Source organism: Acanthochromis polyacanthus, chromosome 20 (assembly GCF_021347895.1).
Source record: "Acanthochromis polyacanthus isolate Apoly-LR-REF ecotype Palm Island chromosome 20, KAUST_Apoly_ChrSc, whole genome shotgun sequence".
In the NCBI taxonomy this organism is placed as follows: domain Eukaryota; kingdom Metazoa; phylum Chordata; class Actinopteri; family Pomacentridae; genus Acanthochromis; species Acanthochromis polyacanthus.
This window is the reverse complement of record NC_067132.1, coordinates 14,736,910-14,763,859: the sequence shown is the minus strand read 5'-3', so window position 1 is coordinate 14,763,859 and position 26,950 is coordinate 14,736,910. Positions and strand designations below refer to the sequence as shown.

At 39.5% G+C, this 26,950-nt stretch overlaps 1 protein-coding gene across 3 annotated transcripts in view; it reads right to left on the bottom strand.

Moving 5' to 3' along the window:
• The window catches only part of ctnnd2a (catenin (cadherin-associated protein), delta 2a), a 267,403-nt gene that overhangs the window by 47,102 nt on the left and 193,351 nt on the right, over positions 1–26,950 (bottom strand). For all 3 annotated transcript variants that reach the window (XM_051940357.1, XM_051940356.1, XM_022201208.2), the window contains 2 exons: positions 19,140–19,326; positions 2,853–2,970 (listed from right to left, as the gene is read on the bottom strand). In XM_051940357.1, the coding sequence (XP_051796317.1) occupies positions 2,853–2,970; positions 19,140–19,326 (305 nt within the window). The remainder of the gene's footprint in view (positions 1–2,852; positions 2,971–19,139; positions 19,327–26,950) is intronic.

Genomic DNA, 26,950 nt, shown 5'->3' with positions numbered 1-26,950 from the left:
TCCAAGCCAGACAGATGGAGAGAGTGAGAGACAGCGAGACAGGAAAAGAGCAACGATAATCTCACAGGTAATATGCTTCTGCTTTTTGTTTGCGCTGACTTTGAAATGAGATTAAAAGAAATTCGGGTAAATGAGGAAAAATGACAATCCCAATATATTGCATCGCACCCCATTAAACAAGAAGTTTAGAGGCGCACCCAGCAGCAAGAGAACATGTGACTGTGTGTGTTTCAAAAGCAAACTATGTCTCGCAGTGTATGTTGTCTATTCTTCAGTGTGTACTTTCACTGACTGTGTTTACTTGCGTGTGTGTGTGTGTACCACAGAGAAAGGGGAGACATCGAGTCAACAGAGTGGAAATTAACAAAGACAAATCATCAATCTTCTCTCAGTCTGACCGTTGGTTTACACAAAAACAACTAAGGAGCGTAATTGAACAGCCTCAAGAGATGCAACAAACAAAACAATGTCTCACTCCAGCGAGCTGCACTCATGTCTGAAATTCTATTCACACGCTATTATAGAACGATGTCGCAGAAGTTACATTTTATTTACAATTTGCTGTGACATTTCTTACTTCGATCTGTTATTTCGCGTTTATTCAGTACCCTTTTTTTTCGGCTGCATGGTTCAGAGAGTAAAAGCACTGTGTGATCTTGGTTTTAAATCATTATGTTTTACTTGTGGTCAGCACAGAAAGGTCAGAGGTTAGGGTCAGTTACAGATTTGTAGTTGTACACCTCAGTGGGACTGCAGGGTTTCTCGGGAACACAGAAATCACACTCTTAAAACTGTAAAATAACAGAAAAAAACTTATGCAAGACTATTGTTCTTACTTTGAGCGACCTTGTGCTGCTTGTCACTATGGCCTTTTAAATCTGCTAGTCCAAGCACTCTTCTTGGTTGCAACACTACATGGGATTGTAGGAAACTGCTCCCTGCAGTAATATCCACACTCAAAGCAAGCTGCTAAATATCAATATCATGTTATGTATTATTGGTTGTGTATGAAGAATGATGTGCTTAGTCCTTCTGATCTTGCACCATCAATTTTAATGACTGTATCTGCTAAGCTAAATGAAAAAATAGTAAAGAGACCTCAGCTGTGCACTTCTTTATAGCTTTAATAGCAGTAATCTGTACATTATGCTTAATGTTTCGGATATGAAAATGTCACTTTGCACACAGTGACTGTTCCTCAGATCTTTCACATATCTTGCATGCATTTGTGAATATGAAAGAATTAGAGGGGCGAGACTGTCTTGATGATCAAAATGCACATCGTGAAGAATCCTCAGAGTCCGACGGTCAGAGGGAATTTTTGTGAGAGCACTAATAATGAGGGAACTGATTATACGAGTGCAGTATGAAGGCATATGAAGATGCAGATAATCAGTTATAATGCAACTTGGACAACCTGAGCTTCAGTTTTTCGACTACAGTGAACCCTCGTTTATTGCGGGGGTTACGTTCCAAAAAGAACCCGCGATAGGCGAAATCCGTGAAGTAGTCAGCTTTATTTTTTACAGATATTATACAATACTGCACTTGGGGGAGCGCTGCAGCTGCAGCCAGGTGGACGCCGCGGCGGTACTTGTGCCTCAGAGAGCGGGCCGGCTGAATCAACTGGAACAGTCGGGGGTGGGGAAGGCTCGCGCCTGCGCTCTTTTCCTGGGGAACGCGGCTGCGGTGCCCAGAGACGGCTGGGGACCACGTCCACTGTCCGGTTGACGGCGGGGGAAAAGAATAAGGCTGCTCCGTCAGCTCCGTCTTTCAGGGTGTCTCACTACATGGAGACCAAGGAGAGAAATGATCCAGCGCTCCACAGCAGGCAGCGCTGGCCTGTATGGCAGAGGAGACGAGGCGTGGAGACTGTTCACGTTGGTCAGTCCCTTAGCCAATCAGGATGCAGAACACAATGCACTGTTTAAAAAAAAGCATAAAAAAAACTGCGCTAAAAAAATCCGTGAAACAGCGAAGCCGTGAAAGGTGGACCGCGTTATAGTGAGGGTTCACTGTATTTCTGTTGTTTAAGAAGACTGATGTGACAAATATGTTTTTTTAAACTAATGGGCACAACATTTTGGTGAAGTGGTGCAACTACATGATAATTATATGTTTTAGACTCATTAAGATCTATTAGTCAGCAGTAACCCAGATGAGACCCAGCAGCTAGACAGCGAGATGAGCAGATTGGTGGGATTGATGGGTGCAGCAGGTGAGAAAAAAGAAAAAAAGACAGAGTGCAAAATGAGCACATGGCTAATGTGCATCGCTTTTGCAACAGTGACCACTTGGTGGTTTTTCTGCCAATCAGTCTTTGTTACTGTAGCGACAACAGTCCTCCTCTGGTGACTGCAGGCAAACGGTGGAGAGGGGCGGGCGGTTTAACAGTGATTAAGGGTGGCCATTTAGAAAAGCTGGGAGAGTGGAAGACCTTGAGAAGTCAGCCATCCACAACACTGTTTGCGTAGTATTGACCGGCCCACACGTGCTGTGACATGAACACACATATAGACTGCACGCCAACGTGAACACATCCTCACACAGCAAAATGCAAAGTGAACATAAACCCACTCAACTTTGACTACTGCAGCGAAATTGGCAGAAAAATAAACTGTAACACTTTGATTTGGAGAGCTTTAATTTGCCCTAAATAATATATGCTGATGAACTGAGCGCTCCTCGAAAACTAAAATTCCTCTTGTGGCTGCAGTTTTTCTTGTCTCCTCCTGAGTGCTGAAATCAGTTTGGATGTGATAAAGACAGGGTATGAGGCGCTGCTTGATTTCGTTTGAAACTACACATTTAAACACAAGCTCAGATGTTTCCAGTCACACACGTGCACGCACCTTGCTGTCGATCTCACTGCTGCCCAGAGAGGTCTGGATAACGTACAGCAGAGCATCTGTCAGGCCGTCACACTCCCTCATCCTTCGCCTTGCCTCCTCACCTGCTGAGCTTACATTCCTGCAACACACATACAAAAAAAACACTGGTTGGAGAGTGTGCATGTATGTGTGTTTGTAGCTGAGTGTTTGCCAAATGCAAAGACACAACAAATGGGGGAAAAGGGAGAGCTGGTTGAGGAGGAAAGATAAGACATGAAGACAGATGAAAGAAAAAAGAAATCTGTTAATAAGAGGTGTAGAGAGACAGAGGCAGAAGGAGAGAAAGTGAGAAACGGATACTGGAGAACCTGGCAGCTCTCCCTAAACTAAACAATTGAAAAGGGAGCATTAAAATTCTGGATACATCTCAATCTATGCCCTGAAGGCTCACTTCAATTTAAAGTACTTGACTTGAGTCCAAAAAAAAAAGGAAAGGGGGGGAAAAAAAAGCCGCTTTAGTCAGACAGTTAGTGCCTGAACTTCACAGCCAATACTCACACCAACGCTGCTTTGATAATTTGACAATATTGTTCCGTTTATTATTAACAGCTTTGCCAATATGATGCACAGAAATAATGAACTGAATTTTGATTGAACTGGAGGTACAGGTGGGTGGCACTGGGTTGGATTTGTTTGGGTTTCACCAGGGAGCTGCCTGGGATATAGATACACTCAGTACCAGACAGTGACTCATTTGCATGTGCCAATAAAATGAAAACGAAGCTGAGGTGTGTAACATGAGTTAGAATGCATATTATGAGGCGTGACCTACAAGTTTTGGCACTGTGCAGTAAACATTTCAATTTAAACTTGGCCACTTTGAAACAGTCTTCATGTGTAGTGATCACTGCTAACAGTGCTACTGTCACACTTCTAAGACTGTAAGGAAGTCTGATTTTGACCATTTGCAGTTTTAAAATTACAAATTGATCATGGACATCGAACGGACAGCAAACCACGCCAACCTTCATTTTGAGAATCATAACTGGTTTGTTGTTTGTTGTACTCCGAATCCAAACAGCAGTACAATCAAGAGCAAGTTCGTCATTTAGTTCATCCTTGACTGGGTTATGCAGCATAAATTCAACCTTCAGAGTCCTACTGTCAGTGCAAAATTGTACACTAACATTGTGAGGAGTCAGAGAGAAAAACATTTGGCAAAAACAGCCTCAACTATTGCAAGTGTCATCATGCTAAAGCTCACCTGTTCTATCAAGTTCTTTGGTCACACCAAAATAACAAAACAATTGTCACCTCCTCATCTGGCCTACACACAAGACTTAGCTTCCTGCAAATTCTTCCCCTTCCCCAAAATAAGTGAAATAAGTTGAGGGGTTGTTTCCGATGTTGTCTAGAGTGCTTTATTGCTGCACAAACTTGTTGCTTTAAAAGTGTGCATAGCATCTAAATTTAAATTAGGTACAGTTTTTTGCTTTTTATAGGTGCTGTCTTGGAACTCAATGATCAAACTTTCCTACTGAGCTCAAACCTAGTCAGGTTCAGGACATACTAAGCACCACACAAGACAAAAAGAAACAAAAAGAGACCTAAAAAGACCACTTATTCAAATTCATGTATGAAAATCCATCGTGAAATGTCTCACAACTTTGTCTTTAAGAAGACCTCAGTTTGACTGATGCATTACAAAAAACACAAGAATGCAGAGACAGACACATTTCAATGTTTGCATGACTTCATGAAATGCACTGATCAAAGCAAAGCAATAAATACAATGCAGTGAGTGAATGAATGGATCAATTATTATGTATGATAGCCTATAAATGTATTACAATACATAGACACAAACTGGAACTTGTTATCACAGTTAATATTATCCATGCTCATGATCCAAAATCACAGTGCTACTGCAAACAAATGCTAAAAATGGGCAAGTGCACTTTAGACTGATTAACAGCCTGAAGGGAAGCTGTGCCAGATATAGGGGAAGAGCTAATTTTGATGTGCGCTATATTATATACTTTACAAAGTAACAGGCAGCTTTGTACCAACACCAAAGGCAACTTTTCCCGCAGCCTTTTTCTTAGAAATCCTGAAAATTCATTTTCCAAAGAAAGCTTCATGAATTCCCTCAGTCAATCTGTTGCTCAAAAATAGCATTCACTGAAATATGAAAGCCAGAAATGTGTCTAACTGAGTCTAGAGTGTGCCTGTTTGTGCATCATGTGGCAGACTGCCTTCAGGGAAATCAGTGTTAGCGCCATAACAAGCATAGTGTGGCATGTGTGAGAGTGCATGTGTTTAAACACCCAAGAAGCAAATGTCTAAGTGTTGTCTTAAAACCTCATTGTCACAACCATTCAGTGTAGTTTTTTAGCGTAGTCCTATTCAGCAGAATCAATTCAATTAAGCTCAACAGTGAAGATGAAAAGGGACAGTGTTGTCCTTTAAAATTAAAATCAACGGGCAGATACAAAGCACTCAGGTGGGTGAGTGTTTAGAAGTTTTGAGAGTATATACTTGAGTACATCCACTGGTAGCCAGATTGAAGGGCTACAAATGAGCATAACTACGAACAGCTGATAGCGCTTTTGTACTCGACAGTCTGAGTATTCATTTCTGTGCTGCTTTCAACTAAGAATGGTTCACTTTATCACTGAGAGACTCAATCTGGCTACATTTAGATAATGTCTAGTACTACAGTGTAATGGCTACACATTAAGTGAAGTTTGCAAAAATGTCAGTGTCATCATACCATTACATTATGGCTTTTAGCTTTAGTAGGTGAATGTACAGTTGTAGCTTTTTATGGCTTTTTATATCTCTGTATTCATTGGCTGGTTGTTACAGACTGAACCTTTATTTGAGGACAATACCGCAATGAACTTCCATTACGCTGCCTCACTGATAAGGGTATTGGGGTGCAGACAACTGGCAAAACAGAGAGCAAGCACTCAAAAGTAGGAACAAACTAATTACTGAAGTTTGCTAACAAGAGTTTAAATACCATTCTTTGAAGGTGAAATGTCAGAGAGCAGATGAGGACGAGACAATTGTGTTGCAAACAAGGAGACAATGTGATGGTATGAGTGAATAAGTCCATCCATCACCCTGGCATGGCAAAGAGATCACAGCTGTTTCACCAGTCTATGAGATGAGGTCATTCATAAATTGTACTGATGAGAAAGAGAAAAGAGAGAAAGGGGAAGACACGAGAACTCAATTAAAACTTCACGTTCACGGCTCTCCGCTTCCAAGAGAAGGTCAAGTCATTTTCACCCGCTTTGAATGCTAATGTGCAAACAAGTACACGGTGGAAATGCCGCTTAGCAGAGACACAATTCTCTGTCTAGTCGATATAAAACAACAGAACAGTAAAAACACTTCACCTTGACTAATGTTTAAGCACCGAAGACAGGAGGTGGGTGGGTGAGAAAGCGAGAGGGTGAATTATTTACCGCTTTAATGCTCAGCCTTGAATATGCTGACTTCTACTGGGATTTCCATCAAGTTTTTTTGTTTTTTATCTGATAGCTTTAACTATCACAGGTGGGGGGAGAAGGTACTTGGCTCTGCAACATAAATGTTTAACTGAGAGAAGTTGCACAAAGCTATGATCTTTGCCTCTATTGTTATCATGAGGACAGATTCGGCACCTCTGACTTAACAGGTAGGATCTCACTGTCAAGATACAAAAAAACCCCCAAACAAATCAGATTCAGTGATGAACCCTGTGGCAAATTGGGAAAACAATAAGTTCAGTAGTGAGATAAAATTTGGTATGCTTTTGTTTTTCCTTGTAAACCTTCGCTCTTGACAACAATCTCGCAGACAGAACCTTGACTAAAGAGTGTATGACTTTATTGCGTTCTTGTTCAGCAGATAAAGACAAGACTATGGGGTAGGTGGAAGACTTCCAAAAATATACATTTCTTATTATGTTATAGCTGACGAGCCGGGCAACGTCATGCAAGCTCAATTTTTCAAAGACTGTGACTGTCATGAAAATACCACCATGACTCTTATCACCTCAAAAATAAAACAAACACTTCATGGGGTGGTCGGTAAATATATTCCATTTCAACGGGCAGAGAGACAATATCTGTCTGGCGTCTCTCTCAAAGAGAAAAACAACAGTGACAGCTTATTTATGGTATGACAGCGAATATGAAACTCTTTTCTGCTGGCTTGTAGTAAACAGCTCCTTATGATAAGGTTTCTATAATATATAAGAAAGGTTGAGAACTGTTTTCCAAAGACATAACAGATTTAAGATGAGAAATTAGCTTCCGTAGACTTTAACTCCATGCCTCATGAACAATTAAATGTTTATTTCTAACATTAGTCGTACAACAACACATGTACCATCATTTAAAACACTAGTCAGCATACAACCCTGGACACGAAAGCATTTTCTTTTTCTAAAAATGAGTAAATACATTAGCAAATTAATTACTAATTAAATAAATATGTATGTATGACTAAAGACCAAATAAATGACAACCTTAGAGCTAAAAATGTAGTTTTTTTGCTTGGTTGTACATGACATAGTGCACTAAATCTTCCCAGATAAATATAAAATCTCTTTGCTCATCCTATTTCATCTACAACTAACTCAGCTTAGCATTTTCACATACTTGTTAAATTCTGCTCCTAAGAAAAAACTCCTCTCATCTCAACCTGATCTCACTTTAATGACCCTAAATGCTTTTTTCCCCCTCTTACTTCCCTGATCTTTATTTGTCTGAAATTATCGATTGTTAAGGTAACAGTAAGACACAAAAGTAAACTTCTAAGGCTTATAAGCGAGAAATTTGTCTCAGAGGTCAAATTCTAATCTCAGCAAATGTGTATTTTGTCATTCTCAGAGTTGTCTCACTTCTGTGATTTACATATAAACTTCAGTTTTTAATTGAATTGTTGCAAATGTATTTGCAGCTGAATGGAAAGTCAAGGGACATTAAAATTGTCAGGTCTCATGCCAACATAAATGTCACAACCTGTAATTGTGAGGAAATAAAACTCTATTTAGAAATAGACTGCTTTGGACCTATAGCTGAGCACTGCAAAATATCACAATTTTCCAGTAATAAACACAAATATTCACTGTATTGTAATTGCATGATTTTTGTTTAAAATTCTTAATGGCTTATACCCGTTTCTCCATTTTGGCATTTGTACAGGTACTAAGGAGGATGAAAACTTGGGGCATGTCGATATGTCTAGCACATACTCTTATTTTTCTTTTCAGTGCACATCTGTTTGGATGGAAGCTTAATTTTTTTTAAAAAAATTTCAATTGCTTCATCCACCAGGCTGTCAGGAAGCTGAACTCTCTCCCCTCTCTGCCCTCTCTACCACCCTCTTCCCCCACATACACAAACTGTGGTCAATAACCAGCATATTTGCACTTCTTGGACTATTATTACTCATTTGCACTGTTCTGAATATCCTGCACTAAATCCGCCACTTCATCTCTTGGTCGTGTTTGCATTTCACTCAGTTCGGCTTCCTTGTTCTTAGTTTACCTGTTTTTTGCTCTCTAGTTCTTAATTTACTTAGTTTTTGCCTGTTTCTATCTCGTTTTGTACATTACATTTCTAAATTTGTACTATTTCTTTTATCTCAGAGCCTTCTAAGTGTTTATTTAGTCTACTTTTGCACAAAGAGAGAGTAACGTAATTTCGATTTTTGGTATATCATGTACATACTGAAAAACTGACAAAAAATCTGACTTTGACTGAGTTTGACTTAATTTATATTTATTTTAAATTTGCAATAACATGTTGTGCATTATGGATTCACTGGCAGCATTGTGCAGCAGTGGTTTGTACTGTTGCCTCACAGCAAGAAGGGTCTAGATTCATACTTGCTGGTCAGCTAGGGTCTTTCTGTGTGCATCACCTGTCCAGAGTGTACCCTGCAAATCAATCAGTGCCAGCTGAGATGGGCTCCAGACCCCCATAATGATTTGCAGGATAAAATCTGTAAAGCTAATGGAGGAATGATTGTATTGTCTATGTCTCTGCACATTCTCTTATGTGTCTAAAATTACTGCCTCTTAACGACTAAGCAGACATGCATGAAGAGTACCAAAATGACACAAAATTGACACCAAAATCATGCAAGCCTTTTTTTCCCTTTTATCTATTTACTTCTCTACACGGTTATTAAGAGAGAAAATTCTGAGAAGGCTACAAGCACAGCAAAATAACTCCTGCTTTTCCCCGATTTCCCCTGTTACTCTCAAACTGGACAGGATAATTTGTCTTGGATTGATTTATTCTTTTGCTCCTTGTTTCTCCTCAGGGGATGGTGGGGTTTAGGAGGAACAGGTCAGAATTCAGTAATCTCCAAATAAGAAGATGATTTATTTCTGATGAGACTATTGTGAGCTGCACAATAATTTTCCTCTGGGTGGACACAAGTGCTCAAGAAGTGGTTGTTATTAATTTCAGACCTGATCTCTCAGAAGCAATATTCTGCAACCGCAAGTCTTTTTTTTGTTCCTTCAATTTCCATCAAAATGCAATAAAAAAGAAGAGTTTCAGAAAAAAAAATTCAAGCACAGAGCAATGAAGGGAGCTTTCATCCAATTAGGATATATTCGTTTAAATGAGTGATTTATTTATTTATTCATTAATGCCAGACTACAGTGAGAGAAGCCAGGAGAGGGTGGAATCCATTCTCAGTGGTAAACTTGAAATAAATCTCTATATATCTTTTCAACTTCAGAAACCACTCAGATTATAGGAGAGGTGAAATAAACTACTGTCAATAACATCTCAATAACACTAAAGTTGGTATTTTATTCAGTTTGTTTGCAATGCATGATAATAGCAGGGGAATTGTTGTGAAATGGAGATTATAGTGATGTTGGTTTTACATTATGTCACGTTCATAACTACTGCAGTTAGTTGTTATACACTTTAATATATATATATTGTGTGTGTGTGTGTGTGTGTGTGTGTGTGTGTGTGTGTGTGTGTGTGTGTGTGTGTGTGTGTGTGTGTGTGTGTGTGTGTGTGTGTGTGCTCTCTGAATTCCTGTGAAAAGCCTCCCCATGGACTGCAAAAAGAGGTTTCTACATGTATGTGTATAAACTGTATTTGTGTGCGCTGGTGTCTGTGCACTCATGCTTGTTAGTTTAGCAGTTCTGAAATGAAGCATGACATATTGTGCCTTTCTGCAACACACCTTTCCTTCTGTGCTAGTTACCGAGGAACACCGTGAGGGCAGAATTTCTTAGGCTGAAAAAAGCCTGTTTCTTCTTTTTTTTGTTTGTTATTTATTTACCTTTTTCTTTCTCAGGTGTAATGTGTCCTCAGGCGTTGCACATCTTGCCATGTTGCATCATGGAATATTTGGATAATGCAAGGCTGTTTGCTTGAGTCAGCTCCTCACATGAACAAAAGGGATTCCTAGACCCTGATAACAATCTGTGTACATGGTTATCGCTGCGAGAGAGCATGTTAGATGGCATATTTTACTAAAAGATGGAGAATGAGAATAGAAGAGGACATTTTAAAGACGTCCTCGGGTGACGATAAATTTGTTCACCTTGTTAATATGTCCTTACGGTGTTTTTTCTTTATATGTTTCAAGACAGATCACGAGAGAAACAAGCAGTCAGCTCAATGGCTGAATATTTGCACCATTTATTTACATATATTTAATGCAGTGTCACAAAGACAGTGTAAAAAACACAGACTCAGAGATTCACAGTTCCATATGTAATAAACCTAAAGAACCAATTACTTCTACTCCCAGGATGAGGCTTTCAGTGTTAGGATTCTTCTTCAGTTTCCTATTTGAACATGTATGGTTGAAATACTCCTTCTTGCCATCGTGCACTGTACAGTAGTGTTACAGTGTTTGAGTCATAGGTGAGCTGGTGTGCTTGAACTGCAGCAAGTGGGGGAGGATGCACACAGACAGAAGCAGGGACTTCATAGTGCTGCACATTTTGAGAGAAGCAATAGTGTACAGTTATATGTAAGCTATTTTAAGGCAGTAAAGGATTCTTTACGTAAAATTATAGGGTTTCAATCAGTGACTAGTAATGGCTTTTAAGCAATATGCGTATTTATGTGAACGGTTAAAAGTGGGCACATAAAGGTTTTAATTATTCAGTTGTGTGTGTGTGTGTGTGTGTGTGTGTGTGTGTGTGTGTGTGTGTGTGTGTGTGTGTGTAAATGATGGTGTCTGCACATCACCTTAAAATTAACTAGTAATCTCTACTATTTAACGAGTCCATTACAGACTTACACTTTCTCCTATCTGATGTCACTCCTCATTAATTCAGTGTAACTCATTAGCCTGCATCGTTAAATAATTACCTTCTGAGCAAAAAGACACAGAACTTGATTAAGCATCCCATTCAGAATTTAATAGTTGTTATTTTAGCTGCAGTTAAGTAACAGGGAAGTGCAATTGGTGCTGGTGGTGAAGAGCAAACCGTTTCCTGGCTGTAGCTCAGAATTTTTGCAAACAAAAATCATTATATATTAGTGTTGGTGACGGTAGCACATCCATTAAATGGTAATGTTAGTGTCTGCTCTGCTAAAGTGTAAAAAAAAAAAAAAAAAAACCCACTTGGCTCATTCTCGAAATTTAGAGAGGAATCATTGGAGATAAAAATATGGCAGTGTTGCAGCATGAGCCTGCTTTCTGGGAAACTAATAAAAAAACATTTGATTGCTGCTGTGTCAACATCATTAAGTAAAAGAAAAAAAAACAGATGTGTCTTTTTTGGCTCCAATAACAACAAAAAATAGGGTAATTAACATGCTGGATAAAATCCATGGATATGACGACTCAGCTAAAGTTAATCAAATATAAGATGCATCAGAGGTTGCAAAGGTCAGCCTTGGTTCCTTGGGTGTGATTAAAACCCAATACAGTAAAAGGCTTCAGTATTATTATATTCTAGTATTAAAACACCTCAGCCAAATATACATTGCCATATCCGAAGTTTGACTCCAGCTGTAGATCTTTGTTGTGCCTCTTTCCTTGGTCTAGTAGTTTCTCGACTCTAAATATACCTTTTTATAGTCAATAGTCAACAGTAGAATCTCTTCAAAGAATGGTCATACACACATTTTTACTTTGGAGCTGCCTAGGCCACTGCTTTTCAGAAATCAGCTAATGTACAAGGGTTAAAGGGCCACTATGCAGCACCCCCCACCTGCTTTATCCAGTTATCATCCACTCTAACAACCTCCCACATATTTTTTCGAAATTCTTGCACTAAAATCATAAATAGAATATATCATTGCTTTGGTTTGTACAAAGTCTCTTCTCAAAGAAACTCATGAGGTTTTCCTTCTGTTTTAAAATTAAGTCAGTTTACACACACAGTACTATTGCTACCTTCACTCCCGTTATTGGATTGCAAAAAGTATACATAACAACAAAGTACAGTTAACCAGCCTTAAAGGTGAAATGACTTGCAGCATATTTTCAACAATATTTTCTGAAAAGTAGCATCCACGCAAAAGTAAGAAAAAGTTCACTAACAAGCTCCCTTGTATGTGCAGAAACAGGGTTTTCAGCCATTAAAGTACTGCATAGTCCAACAAGTTTTTCACCAATTACACTGCTTAAAAGATACTACACAGGTTGTGCACTTTAGATTTTACCACTGATTTTCTTTTTTTTTCCAGGGTGTAACAGTGTACATTGGGACGTGAGCTGCCAGTCCTTCAGCAAATCATGTTACTCACCGTCTGCAGTTGTTATAAGATTTGTGTTGCATTCATAGGAAAGACGTGAACATGAGCGAATCTCAGACAGATGGCTCTCTAATGTTGCTCAAGGAACAAATGACTACTGAGTGACTTTGTCTCAAACAGCTGGTGTGTGTGGTGGCTCTGCACAAGTGTCTGACCGTGTGTGTGAGTGTGAATGAGGACACAGGCAGCAGAGGGTCATCACCAGATGGCACACACATGCATACAAACCTATTAATATCAATGGAATAAATACGGAAACAACCGCCTTCGTGACCACAGATTTCAGTCTTGCTTCATCCAAAAACTAATCCTACTGCACACTTACGTCTGTGGATGTCAAGAAAACAAGCTGACTGTATTTAAGGAGTGTGTGATCCTGATAAGTACAGAAACACACACACACACACACACACACTAAGAGTGTGTACAGCTCTGAGGCAGCAGGTAGCTTTTTTCCTCTCTTGCTTGGCTGCAAACCAACAACCTGCAGGGAGTTAAACAGCCTCTGAATGGAGGATATGGAAACCCCTCAACAGAAGACCTTGTGTCTGGCCTGATAACACTGAACCAAGGCTGAAACTGTGCTGGGTTTTGAAGCGACTTTGGCATAGTGGACAAACCAGGTGATTGCAATGTCCTCGTTCATTTTCTTGTTCATTTTGTAAAGCACACCGACTTAAAAGGCCATTTTTGCCATTGACAATCAGGGAAAACGAGCAGCTGTAAAACAGTGAATAAAAGAGCTGTATGGTTATTTAAATTTATCTTATTCGCGTCAGGAAGCATCCAAAGAGCGTACTCTCAGTCGGACTCAGAAACAGAAGTGTTAAATACGGCGCTTTACAGAACATGTACCAAGTGAGCAGCTTGCACAGGAATGAATGGAGCACCACCTTTGAATGCGGTATCCACTTTTACCAAATAAATCAATGCACTGGTTGTCTGCAAGCATGCATGGTCATACGTGTGCAAAGGAAGGGGCAATACCCACAACTCCATTAGACACCATATGGGTCCATCAGCATCATTAGCTGCTTGGCTCATATGCAATACGTGCATGAATCAACAGCCAAACAAACCAGAAAACGCGCATGAACACACATTCACACACTAGCACACGGCCATTACAGAACCACCTGATGCCCTGACACCAGTTCATTCCCATTATCGGCGACTCACCTTCACCGGCTGCGATTTCAGAGATTGATTTAACGCCTTTGTTTTTCAGTGAGTACAGATGTGTGAGCTCACAAGGGTGCATACACAGACATATAGTTAGACATGTATAAATACATATGCACAAGCTCACACGCAGAACACACAAAAACAAATACACACGGCCATAAAGGTGCACAGAAAGGCATATACACACTCGGGCATTACACAGCTGCACAAGCACACACAGCAAAGGGATAATGAGAGAGGTGAGAGGTCTGAAATTGAGCTGAGGTACACTGGGACCCGAACATTGTGATCTCGTGTCACTTTAACCCCAAGAAAAAGATAGTGAGATAGAAAACAACCCTGGAGAGCAGCAAAAACACCTTCATTACTCGGTGTTAGTCTCTCCTTCTTCATTGTTCACCACTTCTACATTCACTCTGTTCTAATTTTTCCAACTTCTTCTCTTCTCTGCTCCCCTGCCTTCCCTCTCCTTTACCAGCTTTTACAATTAGATCTGTAACTTCACAGTGTGGAACAATGCAGTGACAGCATCATTTATCTTCTCCTGCATCTTTAGGTACTTACACACACATGCACTAAAGTCCTATAAACAGTTTAGTGAGTTAAAGGGGGGAAAAATAAACTCGACAAAAAAGTTTGAAATCTACAGATGTCGCTAGCGAAAACTGATACCTTAGCTGTAGGCAATACATCTTTATTAGGGACAAACAAGCAACTAAAAGAACAGAGAACCACGGATAAACCAATTCCTACACTAAATAAATAGAACAGTACAGCTACACAACTCTTGAAAAATAACCGTTGAAAGAACTCAACAGCAACACTCCAGCTCACTCTTTTTAATCTGCATCAATAGACACCAGGTCTACTGATGCAGACTTAAAGTCTCAGAGGGATTTAACAGCAACCACTTGTAAGTTGGATGAAACAACCTGATTCAACTCTTTTCTGGTGTCACGATTTAAACACAATGGACACTGAGGCATTCTCAAATATTTGCCAGATTTTTAGCTGTGCACTGTAGGCAAACGGCAGGCATGATGTGTAATGAAGAACCGTTTCAGCTCATCTGGCTTTAAAAGAAAAAAAAAAAAACAACATCCAAAGAAATTTCAGCTAATGTGTTTATTTTAGATGTTTACAAAATGTAGCTCCCAGGATACATAGCCCATTTAAGAGATAAAACTCATTATCTGTGGCGCACAAGCGGCTACATCTTCTCACTGCAAATTAGAAAAAATTTAATAGAAATCACACCGAAGAATAACTTGATAATCACAACTACCGACTGTATATTCTGCACCCTTGCAAGTACACAGCTATATATTCCCATATTTATTTATTCATTGTTGTTGTTACCCTGAACATGTTTACGCTCCTTTTGACTTTTAACTTGATTTTGGCACCACCATCCACAAAAAGGTGGACAAAATATATATTTTTCTTTTCAATTAACAATGTAAGGCAAACACAGTTATGCAGAACATCCGAAAAAAATACCAAACTTAAATCCGCGCTGCTGTGACTCATTCCATCCAAAAAAAACCAACAGCATAATACGTTCACAGAGCTATTAGTGGGCTGAATTAGATTTGCTCAGGTGTTTGTGATATTGCGATATTATGTGCAATCATCTTGTCCTGCAGACCAGCAGCAGAATACTGATGACAAAATGCAGAGAACCGAGGAAAAACAAAAAAACAACTAGGCAGAACTGCATCTTCCAAATGTTTATCTATGCTATACTGCGTCTAACTGAATCCAAGCAATGCACCCAACACCAAAATCTGAAGAACAGAAATCAAAGGCAGTTTACTTCAGAATACAGCAGATCCTTTGAGGTAAAGTAAAAAGTTTACCAAAAAGAAGCCTCAATGTGGTGTTATTTAAATATATTCTCCTACTGAAGTCAGTGACAACTCATATAGCATAATTCTTCTGTAACACAAGTGTCAGTGTTGGTATGCTTATGTAAAGACAGCATCTGTACAGACCGAATACACAGAAGGGCTTTGTTTGAGAGAATGTGGAGGCCTTTGCCAGCAGAGTGCAACATCATCCTTCATACAGCTCGGGAAAGAATTACTAGGCCACCTGTTGTTTTCTTTTACAAAGTCTAGACAACCGGTCTACAGCCCTGATCATTTTGTTAGAATTGTTTCTAAAATACAGCACCTTATAAAAGATATTCAGTAAGTCATGCAATGATTCAATACATAGAAAATAAATTAGGTTCAAAAATAGGATGTATTGAAATTGTAAAAAATCACACTGACTCACTCATATTCTATGCATAAGCTGCACACGTAAAGCCAACAAAAAAATCTAAACTGAATTATCACTCAACAATGCCGAAAAGATGAAAACTGCAGGATGACGAGAAGTTCAGGGATAGAACAAGACCGCAAAAGAGTGATTGCAACCTTGAGGAGAAAGCACTGTATGACTCCACCAAGAACAAGAAAGGAAGAGGCAGAAAACAGTGGTGTATTAATTATTTTCAAAGGAGTACATAAGGCTAGAGACTTGTCTTGTTACATGGTAGTTACAGAATATGAAGACATACAGTTAAGCTAAAAGTCAGCGTTAATTTGTAACATCACCCGTCAAGCTATTTCCTATTTGTAATTTCTCATCTGATCTGTGAAAAGCCCTGCAATTGGCTAAAACCTTTTTGTCACAGGTTAGATTTTCATAAGCTTGAACATAAAGCCAGCAGGAGGTGCAACAGTCTAGTTTCCCCTTTAAATAATGATATACGGAATAGTAGGAATTGAATTTTTGCAAAATGACACTGAAAGAAAAACTACCTACCCTTCCTTTAAGTTTGTTTGCATGTTTGAGTTCCCTTTATGCTATTATTTTACATATATTTTATGTATACATCACTGTAGAACTCAAATTTCTAAATTAAATATATTTATTAAGACAAAAGGGTCAGTGTTGGTTTGGTTTCTCTGCACTGACTGGCAGGAGATGTACATTTGACTTGCCAGCCAGCAATCACAGAACTCTGACTGACTGAAAAGCATTCATAACTAGATGTACTTAGTGAGTTAGTATTCATATGCTTGGGCATTTTGCCTTAATTAGAGAGTGACAGTGGGAGAGACAGGAAATGTGAGGAAAGAGAGCAGGGGAATGACTGCATTAAGTGTCCAGCTGGCTGAGTATCGAACTGGGGACTCGCTGCCGACAGCATTTGCACCCATGTGTCATGCATCCTAACCACTTGCTTCGCCCCTGTTAGTGTTCAGATTTAAATATTTAAATCCCTCCTAAGTGGAAGGATGACAGCAGCAACTGGAGTCTTTGCTTTCATATGAACCTGACACACAACATTACGTAAATATGTACAAAAACCTGTTTGTAGCATCTTACGGATGGCTTTGACATGCTTTGGAGAGACATTCGGCAGCTGGAGATAACCGTTTCAAACAGCTTGAGAGGAGCTCTGCAAAGCGACTGGGGTGAGGTTTAATCCGCAGGCAGCTGGAGGTTGATTGAGTACACAGCTCAAAGAGAGATGGCCAAGTGGACATGCAGTTTTTTTCCCTTTCTGTTTTCTTTTTTTTTTTTGGTTAGTTTCTTTGTTGTTTTGTTTTTTTCTCAGCCTTCTCAGACCTGTGCAGAGTTGGAGTGAGTACTCAGTGTGTGTACATAGATGAACAAATGTTGTTTATGGGATCAAGGACCAGAGCTCATTTTCAGCGTACAATCCTCTAATAGTCATACATAGAATACAGACAGCTGAATTTTTAAAAGAAATTATCTCAACTACAGGAGTGTGTTTGTGCTAATGTACAAAGGTTTCAGTATTATCACTAACTTCAAGATCACACCAAAGTCAAAATACCCAAGACAGTAAACAATACTTTTTCCTGTGATCATTTTCTGAAATCAACATTTGTTCTATAATGATTATTTGCAAGAAAGATAAACTTGAAAATGTGTGAACTTTTCGTTTCGTGGTATGCAGGGTTAGAACAATAATTTACTTAACCTTGACAAAAGTTATGGGAACTCTATTACACTTGCGGGAAAACACATAAATAAATAAAAACTTTCAGTCACATTTCTGTTGCTTGCACTCAAATTTCTAGTTCGATGAAATAAGCAAACAGGAAAATCTCATGTGCAAGTTGGAATAAAGTATTTGTCTCCACAACTGTATGCTCAGTTTACTGTATGAAATTAAAACATGAACATGAGGTGTGGCTTTAAATAACACAAAGAACTGTGTTATGATCAAAGACAAAATCGCATGGGCACAGTAAAACCTTTCCAAAATATATAATTGGCATTTGGTCAAACTAGCCTGGTAAATAGCTCTGGAGTACATTTACAAGTTTGTGTGCGTCTGTATATGAATGAACACTGTAAAAAAAACCTGCTGCAACATATTTCAATCATTTTTATAATCTTGGTGACCATCTTGGTATTTTGGTTTGGTCAGATCAGTAAATTACATCAGACTTGACTATACTGAGTTTGACTGAAGAGAAGATTCTGTAATAAAATGTTCTGCATCAACTGTAAAAGTCAATTTTGACCATCTTTTTGTTTATATATACCAAATCAAATATACAGCAAATCAATTGTCTACTGAGAGAGCATTTAAACTTCTTGGTATAGGTTTAAGCACATGTTCTTGCATGCTCAGTTCTAAATACTGTGATATTTGACAGCGGTTTTGTGCTCAGAAAATGTAGCTTTTTCATATGGCAAATCCAGTTCAGTGTGTTCAACATTTGATAAGTCATGACTAACTTTCTCATAATGAAGTTCGAATAAACTCCGTGATCCTCAAGTTGGCCTTCAATATTTCAAGCTTTTAAAAACTAAGAAACATCTTATCAGCACAATGCACCAAAAAGCAAGTCAACACACAAAGGACTTGTACAAGTGGAGGAGTTGTTGCTATGGTGACGAGCACAAGTTAGTGAGAGAGAGCAAGATTAAATGAGCGAGAAGGATAAAGACAAACAAGTATGAAGTATGTATGGTTTATAGTTGTGATTATATGCATCTGCTGTACAACCATACAGAGATGAAGCTTCAGCAAAGACAAGATTCAGTCTCACATGCGAACTGTGACATTACATTAATCTCTGTAGACATTCTAAAATGAACCCACACAAACACACAATATAAGCACTGTAGAGTTAATAAAACCAGGGTGAATTATGTATACCACTCGTACATAATGAGCTTTCATGAGAAAGGCAAGTGAAAACACACAAAGTATGTGTAAACATGTTGTTGTAACCTCCTGAATGTGAGCAAAGTATGAGCGAAAACGAGGAAGAAGTGCAGACACCTTCATAGAACTGTTTGCAGACATATGTGTGTATGTTTGTGCTGCTTTTACCTGAGACAGCCTGTAGCGTTGCGCAGCACCTGGGAGGTATGAAGGTGGAGCTTGCGGTCATCGTGGTGATTGGGGGAGGAATCCCAGTTAGAGTGGGGTATGATGACGCTATTGGTCAGAACGGCCAGAGCATCCTGGATGATTGGCATCTTCAGTGCATCACATGACGACAGGTTCCACAACACACCTGCAAAAACACATACAGAAAGAAACAGACACTCAGAGATAAGTTTATATTTTAGATTATTTAGTAAACAGTAATGGGTTGTTTTTAAAAACACTTCACTTTTTCTATGAGTGCTATGAAGCTATAGCTATTAAGCATGTAAAACTCACATAAAAATACCCTAAAAACATCAAATTTCAATAAAAGCCCCACAAAAAATAAAAACAACAGTTATATTTAACATGATGACTGCAATTAGGTATTGTGCATTCTCCCTCATTGGCGTGGCTTACTGAGAATGTAGCCGTTGTTAATGTAGTATTTATATCCGTGCTTTTATTGCTTATCAGTCCACACGCCTGAAGGAAGGCTATACTAATGCTAATAATGTTCATAAACCATAATGTGGCTTGATTTCAGGACAGCATCAAAGAATGTATACAATATAAATGATTATTCTAAACATTTAAATGGCTTGTGCTCTTTAATTAAAATTAGCTGGATTAAAACGCAAAATAAATATCTCTCTTTGTAGCATTTCCCACAGTGCACAGTGTGATTCATGCATTTTTAAAAGTGTTTCTGTTAATGCTCCTGTCAAAGCCAGAGCACAAGCTTAGTGCTAAGCGAGGACAGAAAATACAGAGCACAGAACTCAACAAGAAAACACATCCAGAACACTACAAGAAGCAATGCAGAAGGCACAAAATATGATACAGTAAAAGCACCACAAAACTAGAAGAGCACTCAGAGTGCATCCTTGACCAAGGCCAATGCCCCATCTCACAATTTTAATGAAAGTAGTCCGATAATCCAATGGGTTCTTCTTTACCCGTGCCTGACCTCCAAACCAAGTTTCATGAACTTCCTCTGAAATGGATTTTGTATCGTCTCAGTAACAGACTACTAAACAGCAAAAAATACACCAGATCATTCATGACTACATGACTGACATATTTAGTCCGCCAAGGAATGTGGCAGTTATGTGAGGATTCGTGTTCGTTTGTCTGTTAATCTGTGAATCTGTCTGTCTGTTATTCACGGCGTCACTGTAACTATGACAACTGAACACTAGCTCAGCCGCCTGCTGACGATCACATGATTGTGATCCTACTACAAATCCACCACTGTTGACTTGTCAAGACTTCTCAGTCAGAAATTACACAATGACTGAGCAGCCCTGGTGGAGTACTACGTTCTCTGAGTGTTTTTCTTGTTTTCAGCTGTTTTAGTTTGAAGCTAAAATGAGCTCAGTAACAATCCAGCAAATGAGGATTCAAGTAAGGGCCCCTTACAATTGCTATTGGACACATCTCGCATTCATCTCAGCCAGAAAGTCTGCCTGGTCATTGAACACTGGAGGAGCACATCACCTTTTGTAGAGTTTGGGAGTGTAAGGTGAACAAAACAACTTAACATACGAATAAGACAACATAATTCCTTAAAGAGCACGGACGTTGTATGGTCTCTTCAGCATTCTGTCCTGGATTTTAAATATATATCATTTCGATTAGATACCTTAATAGAAGCACTGGCTGTTACTAACGTTGCTTGTGAACAGATACTTTAGGTTATGCAAAACCTGAATTTTAAAAGGATCCTAATATGCACAAAAGTATTTCCCACATAGAATGTTAACACTCTCTAATCACTCCCCATGTTCCTGCAAATATGACATAAGTTTTTAAACTACTGTTCTGCGGGCTGTCTTCTATCTGTATACATCTGAAAAAAACCCTGCTCCAATACCTAACTGTGGTAAGACATTTATATAAAAATGTAAAAGTAGCAGACTAAGACCAGCACTCCATGGGATTACAGTTTTAGACTTAAAAAAATAAGAGGATTTCTCATTATTAATAACATACTGTTCAGGGTTGGTGCGCTAAGTACGATCTGAACTATTGCAGAGTTTTAAGAGTGAAATAAAAATTTAAAGTTTATACATAAAACTCTTGTGTAAAAAAGCAATTAGCAGTCTCTTCAGAGTGATTCAGATGGAAGCCAAACTCTAATGGATGTAAATAATTATTTGATTCAGCATACTTCATTACCTGCTGAGCTACAACTTCCATTATGTGCTTGGAGATGTCTACAGGAAACACAATTGGCTGTATTTTGGGAGTCGGTGCAGTTTATTTCAGTCCTTCTCATTGGTTTTTAAATTAAAACAACCAAAATCTTTTTTTTTAATCTACTGCATAATGACGGTGATCTCAGCCGGACCTTTCTACAGCACTGGAACATCACGAGTGAGGTGCGGGGGTACTTCAGGACTGGCAATGTGTGATGAAAATGCCTCTCTATTTTGATCACTTTTAGATGCCACCCACTCTTTTATTCTGGAATGTATCCTGTGACAGAGAGCGGACTGTCCAAGTAGAGCATCACTTATGTGTCGGCGAGAACACACACACACACACACGCACACAAACACATATACCCAAATACACTAAAGAAATGCACAGATATGCAGTTGATGCGCAGATAGACGGGTTGGCACAAAAACTTGCAGGTTCATATGTACACAAAGATTTAACTGCAGCGACACACACATTTGCACCCAGTTTAACTCATGCTACTGTAACACTTAATCACATACAATATGGGTACACAAATACATGCGCACACACACCAACACAAACATTTTTTCTTCTGCTTGTCAGATGGAATACCAGATGCCTCTTCACAGACGGGTGACACCACTAGCCTTGTTGGTCAGCTGTGACACATTCATGCACATGGGACACACACACACACACACACACACAGACAGATAGACAGATAGACAGACAGACACACACACACACACAGACAGACACACACGGTTCTCATTGCATCCTAAATCCGTTAGTCCCTCATGATTCCACTGATCATCCCTGCTGAGACGGCCAGAGACAAACAAACAATAAGGTAAAAACGTCTAAAAACAGAGTGTGACATGGATGAAAGACCAAAATAAAACAATTAATGAGAAGGTAAGAGCCCTGGAGGAGCTGAGTGATGGTTTTAAGAGATCAGATTAGAAGAGACAACAGAAGGCAAATCTAATACCTTTAAGTATGAAAAAACTATACAAAGCTGCGGTGCTGAAGGTCACTATCCCTCAAGTGTTTTGGTGTCAGACTCCAGATGTTGCAGGTTCCAGGTGACAGATGTCACTAAATGACACAAATAAAATAAGGGCCACACTCATGCTGACAAGCTTTACTTCATAATAGAATGTGCTCATAGATACTCAGGTTACACAATCCCATTTGTACTCAGGTGTTTTTAGATTGAATGTACATGAAACCTAACCCTACAGGTGCCGTTTGTTGTCTAAAATGCCAGCAATACCGAAATCCTCCATCGAGGCTCCACTGTAGCTAAACCTGACCTTTGATCTGCCTGTGTTAGTAGCCAATAAATGGTAAAAAATGTGTACATAAAGGCAATAAAATCCAATGGTGTGCACGTATGTGAAGCATACATGAGAACGAAGAAGCAAGAAAACTGAGCTATACGAAAAAGATGAAAAATTGTAAAAAGGACCAGAACAAGCTGTGTCAAGACTGGGATAGGAATTGAATATTGTAAAGGGTGGCAGTGAACTCAACTTCAAATCTTAAAAAAAATGTATCGGGTGCTCGGTCGTGACCAGAGACAAAAAAGAAAATGTCGACACTTGATAATAAACAGGCAAAACGCTCTAAGCCACCATCAGCGACACTGAAATGCGTTCCTTGTTGTCCCACAATAAACAAGATGACTATTTATTAGTAAGCGCCAGCATTGTGTTTTTGATCTATGGCTGTGAATTAGGCCTCACTTCACCAAAACGCTGCGGAGTGTTGACTAGCAGCCAGTTTTGTATTCCCAAAACCATTGCCAGTCTTGATGTCTCACACTATACTGCACTGGTGTCAGCCATAATGACAATCTCAGACAAAGGAATGGGGAGAAAACGAGGCCAAGAATAAAAGCAGGGAGGAGAATAAGAGAAACGGAACAGAATTGAAGAATAACAGAAATCACAAAAGGAGGAACAAAAAAGCAATTTTCAGACAAACACAGCTATGTAAATGAGCTGCTCTTAATTAAAGTAGCTATAGCCAAATTCATTTACAAATATCAGAGACACCACTGCTTTTTTAAAAGGCAAATCTGTGGAACCTAAACAATGAAGAAAATTTAATCAAGGGAAAGAAACAGTAAAAGAAGAAGTCGGTGAATGTGAATGAGACAAAAAGGAGAGACGATCCAGATTAGAAAAATAAGTATAAAACTATGCAAATAAAAACACAGAGATAAAATGAATTTAAGTATGAGAAAAGTTAAGAAAAAATGAAGGCGAGGGAGAGAATGAAAGAGAAAGAAGATGTGTGCATGTTTGACAGCTTGAGAGGACAAGAAGAGAGGAGTGATAATAACAAAATGACCTTGTATGCTGTTTGGCAGCAATCAAGTGCTTGTACTGAAGCTGTATATGTGTGCGCGAGTGTGGCAGCATTTCCTTTCACTTTCACTAATAAGCCTCTTGTTTCACATCTCAAGTCTCTCCTTTCTCTCTATCTACTCACACAGGCTCTATTTAAACTGGGGGAAAAGCTCAAACATGCACAGGCACCCATGCAGATACACTCTGTGGCCCGTCAGCAAAGGATGAAGACATGTTGGGCAAAACACTTCACTTATAAACCTCAGTGCTTTCAAACACCTCTTTATTTTTGTCTTTCTCTCTGTGTCGGTCCATTTCTCGAGTGCTGAGTGTTGTCAGCGTATGACTGCAATCACGTTAAAACAGTGTTGTCTCTGATGAGCTGACAAGAACCTGTCTGCCGCCTTGCAAAAAAAAAAAAAAAGGAAGAAAAAAACAAGCGTACCCAGCTGCCTTTCTTTGGCTTCTCTAGCCAAAATTTCGGAACAAATATAACACTATGGATGCTACAGGGTGGGGTTAGGATGTACGTGTTCTTTTAGACAGAAATAAGAGACAAAGAAGAAAAAAGAATATACACAAAGAGACAGATTTTCTGGGGCAAGGACATTGTGTCAGCCATCGTCCAATATTCAGCAAATTCAAGGCTGAGACACACACCCGCTCACACACACTAGCCTGCTCTAGAAACATAGATTGGCAATGCTTCGCTAAACCCAGCGTCCTGACGGGTATAACATCAGGTGGCCAGCAGACAATGACATCATATTAGAGGCCCGTGCATGTTTTCTACCGTTCTCTCTCCTTGTCTTTATCTCTGTCGCTCCCTCCTCTGACTAGCTCCCCACAGACGTTTGACGGACAGTTTCCTAGGAGCTTGGAGGTTTGGGGAAAAGGGGAGATGATTGCATGAATTCATGAATAAATGAGAGTGTGACTTGTAAGGGGAGAGTGAGACCTGATAGGCCTCAAGTGGCGATGTTTTATTAAACAGCCTTCATCTGTGCGGCTCAATGTGAATTAGTTAGCCGCTGGGTCAGAACCCGGTGATGAGTAAAGCCGGAGATGACAAATTGCACAGCCAGTGTCTTCAAAAAACTGTGAATGAGAAAATAAGAGAAAGAGAAAAAAAAAGAAGAGACTGATTTTGGAGCACATTTCAGGTGACAGCAGGTTAACAATTGCTGACTTGACCCCAGGGTCATACAACTTTCATTGCTGCAGTAGGTTTGTGGAAAACATCTGTCAGCACAAGGTAAAATCCTGTATTGTGGGTAAACTGCCCCTGCCAGTATTGGAGGTTTCATTTTCACCAGAGGCTCCCACAGCGAAAATACCGCAGTGAAATTTCTGCAGGACACTAACAATTTTACAACGACATATGGGGCATGAAGATTTGGACATCTACGCTGGAAAGTGTTTCATGCCTTGAAGTAACAGAACAGAAAACGAGCCAGTGCCCACGAAAAAATGGCAGTACAACGTAGCGTGACTGGTTTGTTGTACACATATGCATTTTTCTTGTGCTAAGATTTGACACCCAATCCTCTATTCTCACTGTAAAACCGACAAATAGAAACGAGTGCTTGCTTGAGCAGTGCAATGTAGCACTGCAAATAGGACGAGTTCAAAGCAGCAAATATTGCTTAAGACTACTGCTATCATTTCTAACAATATTTCAACAATGTAAATTTCTCATGGAGTACAGACTAAGCAGCAAAAGATGCTTGAATCATACTATTAATCATAATAAACTGAGGAGGTTTATTGCACTTTGTGTTTGTTTAATGGCTATTTTCCCACACTTGCCTCTCAGCTGAACAACTATTTCAGAGCAGGAGCAACTGCAGCTGAGTAACGCCATGGTCCACTGCACCAAGGTGAGCCCATGAGTAAGGATAGCATCTCCTATTGACACCCAAAGCCTCTGCATCGACCAGACTTTGACTGACAGCCCCGGAAGCCTTGACTCCGTCCTATCTACCTCACGGTGAGACCCAGGAAGCCAATAAAGCTTGTCTAAATTTAAACTTCAGAACCGACGTGGAGATAGGGTAAATTGTTGAGGGAAGGTTTTTCCGGTCACCTAGAGAACATATGCTCTGCCTCATTTCCTCGGACCTCAACAGATTCCTCTGTTGCAGAGAGGAGGGGAAGCGCTTTGATGAAGCCGACAACACAGATGCAGTAATGAGGAGGCTGATTTGTTATGACTCAACCACTGTTTTTGAGTCCAGCAATTGAGGACTGCGTCTGATTGTGTCCCGCTAAACCTCTGCTAGTCACTGCCATCGCTTGCTTTCACATCATTTAGCCACCAAGTGAAGCTCAGATTTGGAGTAAAATATAATTTGGCAGAGAAATAAATCCAGTGCCTTCCTGCTTAAAAACAGCAGTGCTCATTAGCACTTTTTAAAACATATTGTTATGTTGTTTGCAGCGCTGACCTCAGGAAGAGGTCTGTACACATTTACTGAGATTCATCTGGTAGCTGCCCATTACGACTGTAGTCCAAAGCAGGGAGAGGTTCAATCCAACAGCACCTGGACTAAAGATGATTGAAGACAACAATGCTACTTTAAAAACGTCTGTTCAGTTTTCTGGCTTTGACACGAAACTCAGCCAATTATCTTCCAAGTTCAAATCTGTGTTTTTGCAACTTTTAAAATAAGCTGCCTGGAGACCTGTCTTTTGTCTGACTTTGCTTTTCTCCTGTCTGCTACCTCTTGTCTGAAGGTGCAAACATTAATTTTGACAATGTTATGACTGTTTTGTGCATCTTGTCTGGTCATGTTCATTTCCGAGGTTTATTGCACAGTTAATTGTAGAACCAGTGCTTGAGACTTAACTAATCCACATCAGCATTATACCACTGTGGCAAACTGGACACAGCTATTGCAAAAAACTCAAAAGAGTTGTGTCAAGGGTCAGTGCAGCATGAAACAACAAAATTAACCGATTGTGCTCATTCCCTCCTTTTGTGACAGAAAACACTTACAACACAAACCTAATCGAATTACTGAGTAATTACGCAACAGTTTCGAGTGGCGAATTACAGCACCAGCAGGGTGTTCCACGTGGCAAATGAAGATAGACTTCAAAATATGATTGTGCTGGCATGAAAGCATTTAAAATGTGGAGTTACCAGAGTAAACAGACAACAGTGTAGAATCATGCATGACACTGAATCACTCTGCCAGCAGCAGGATAGAGCCAGACAGAGAA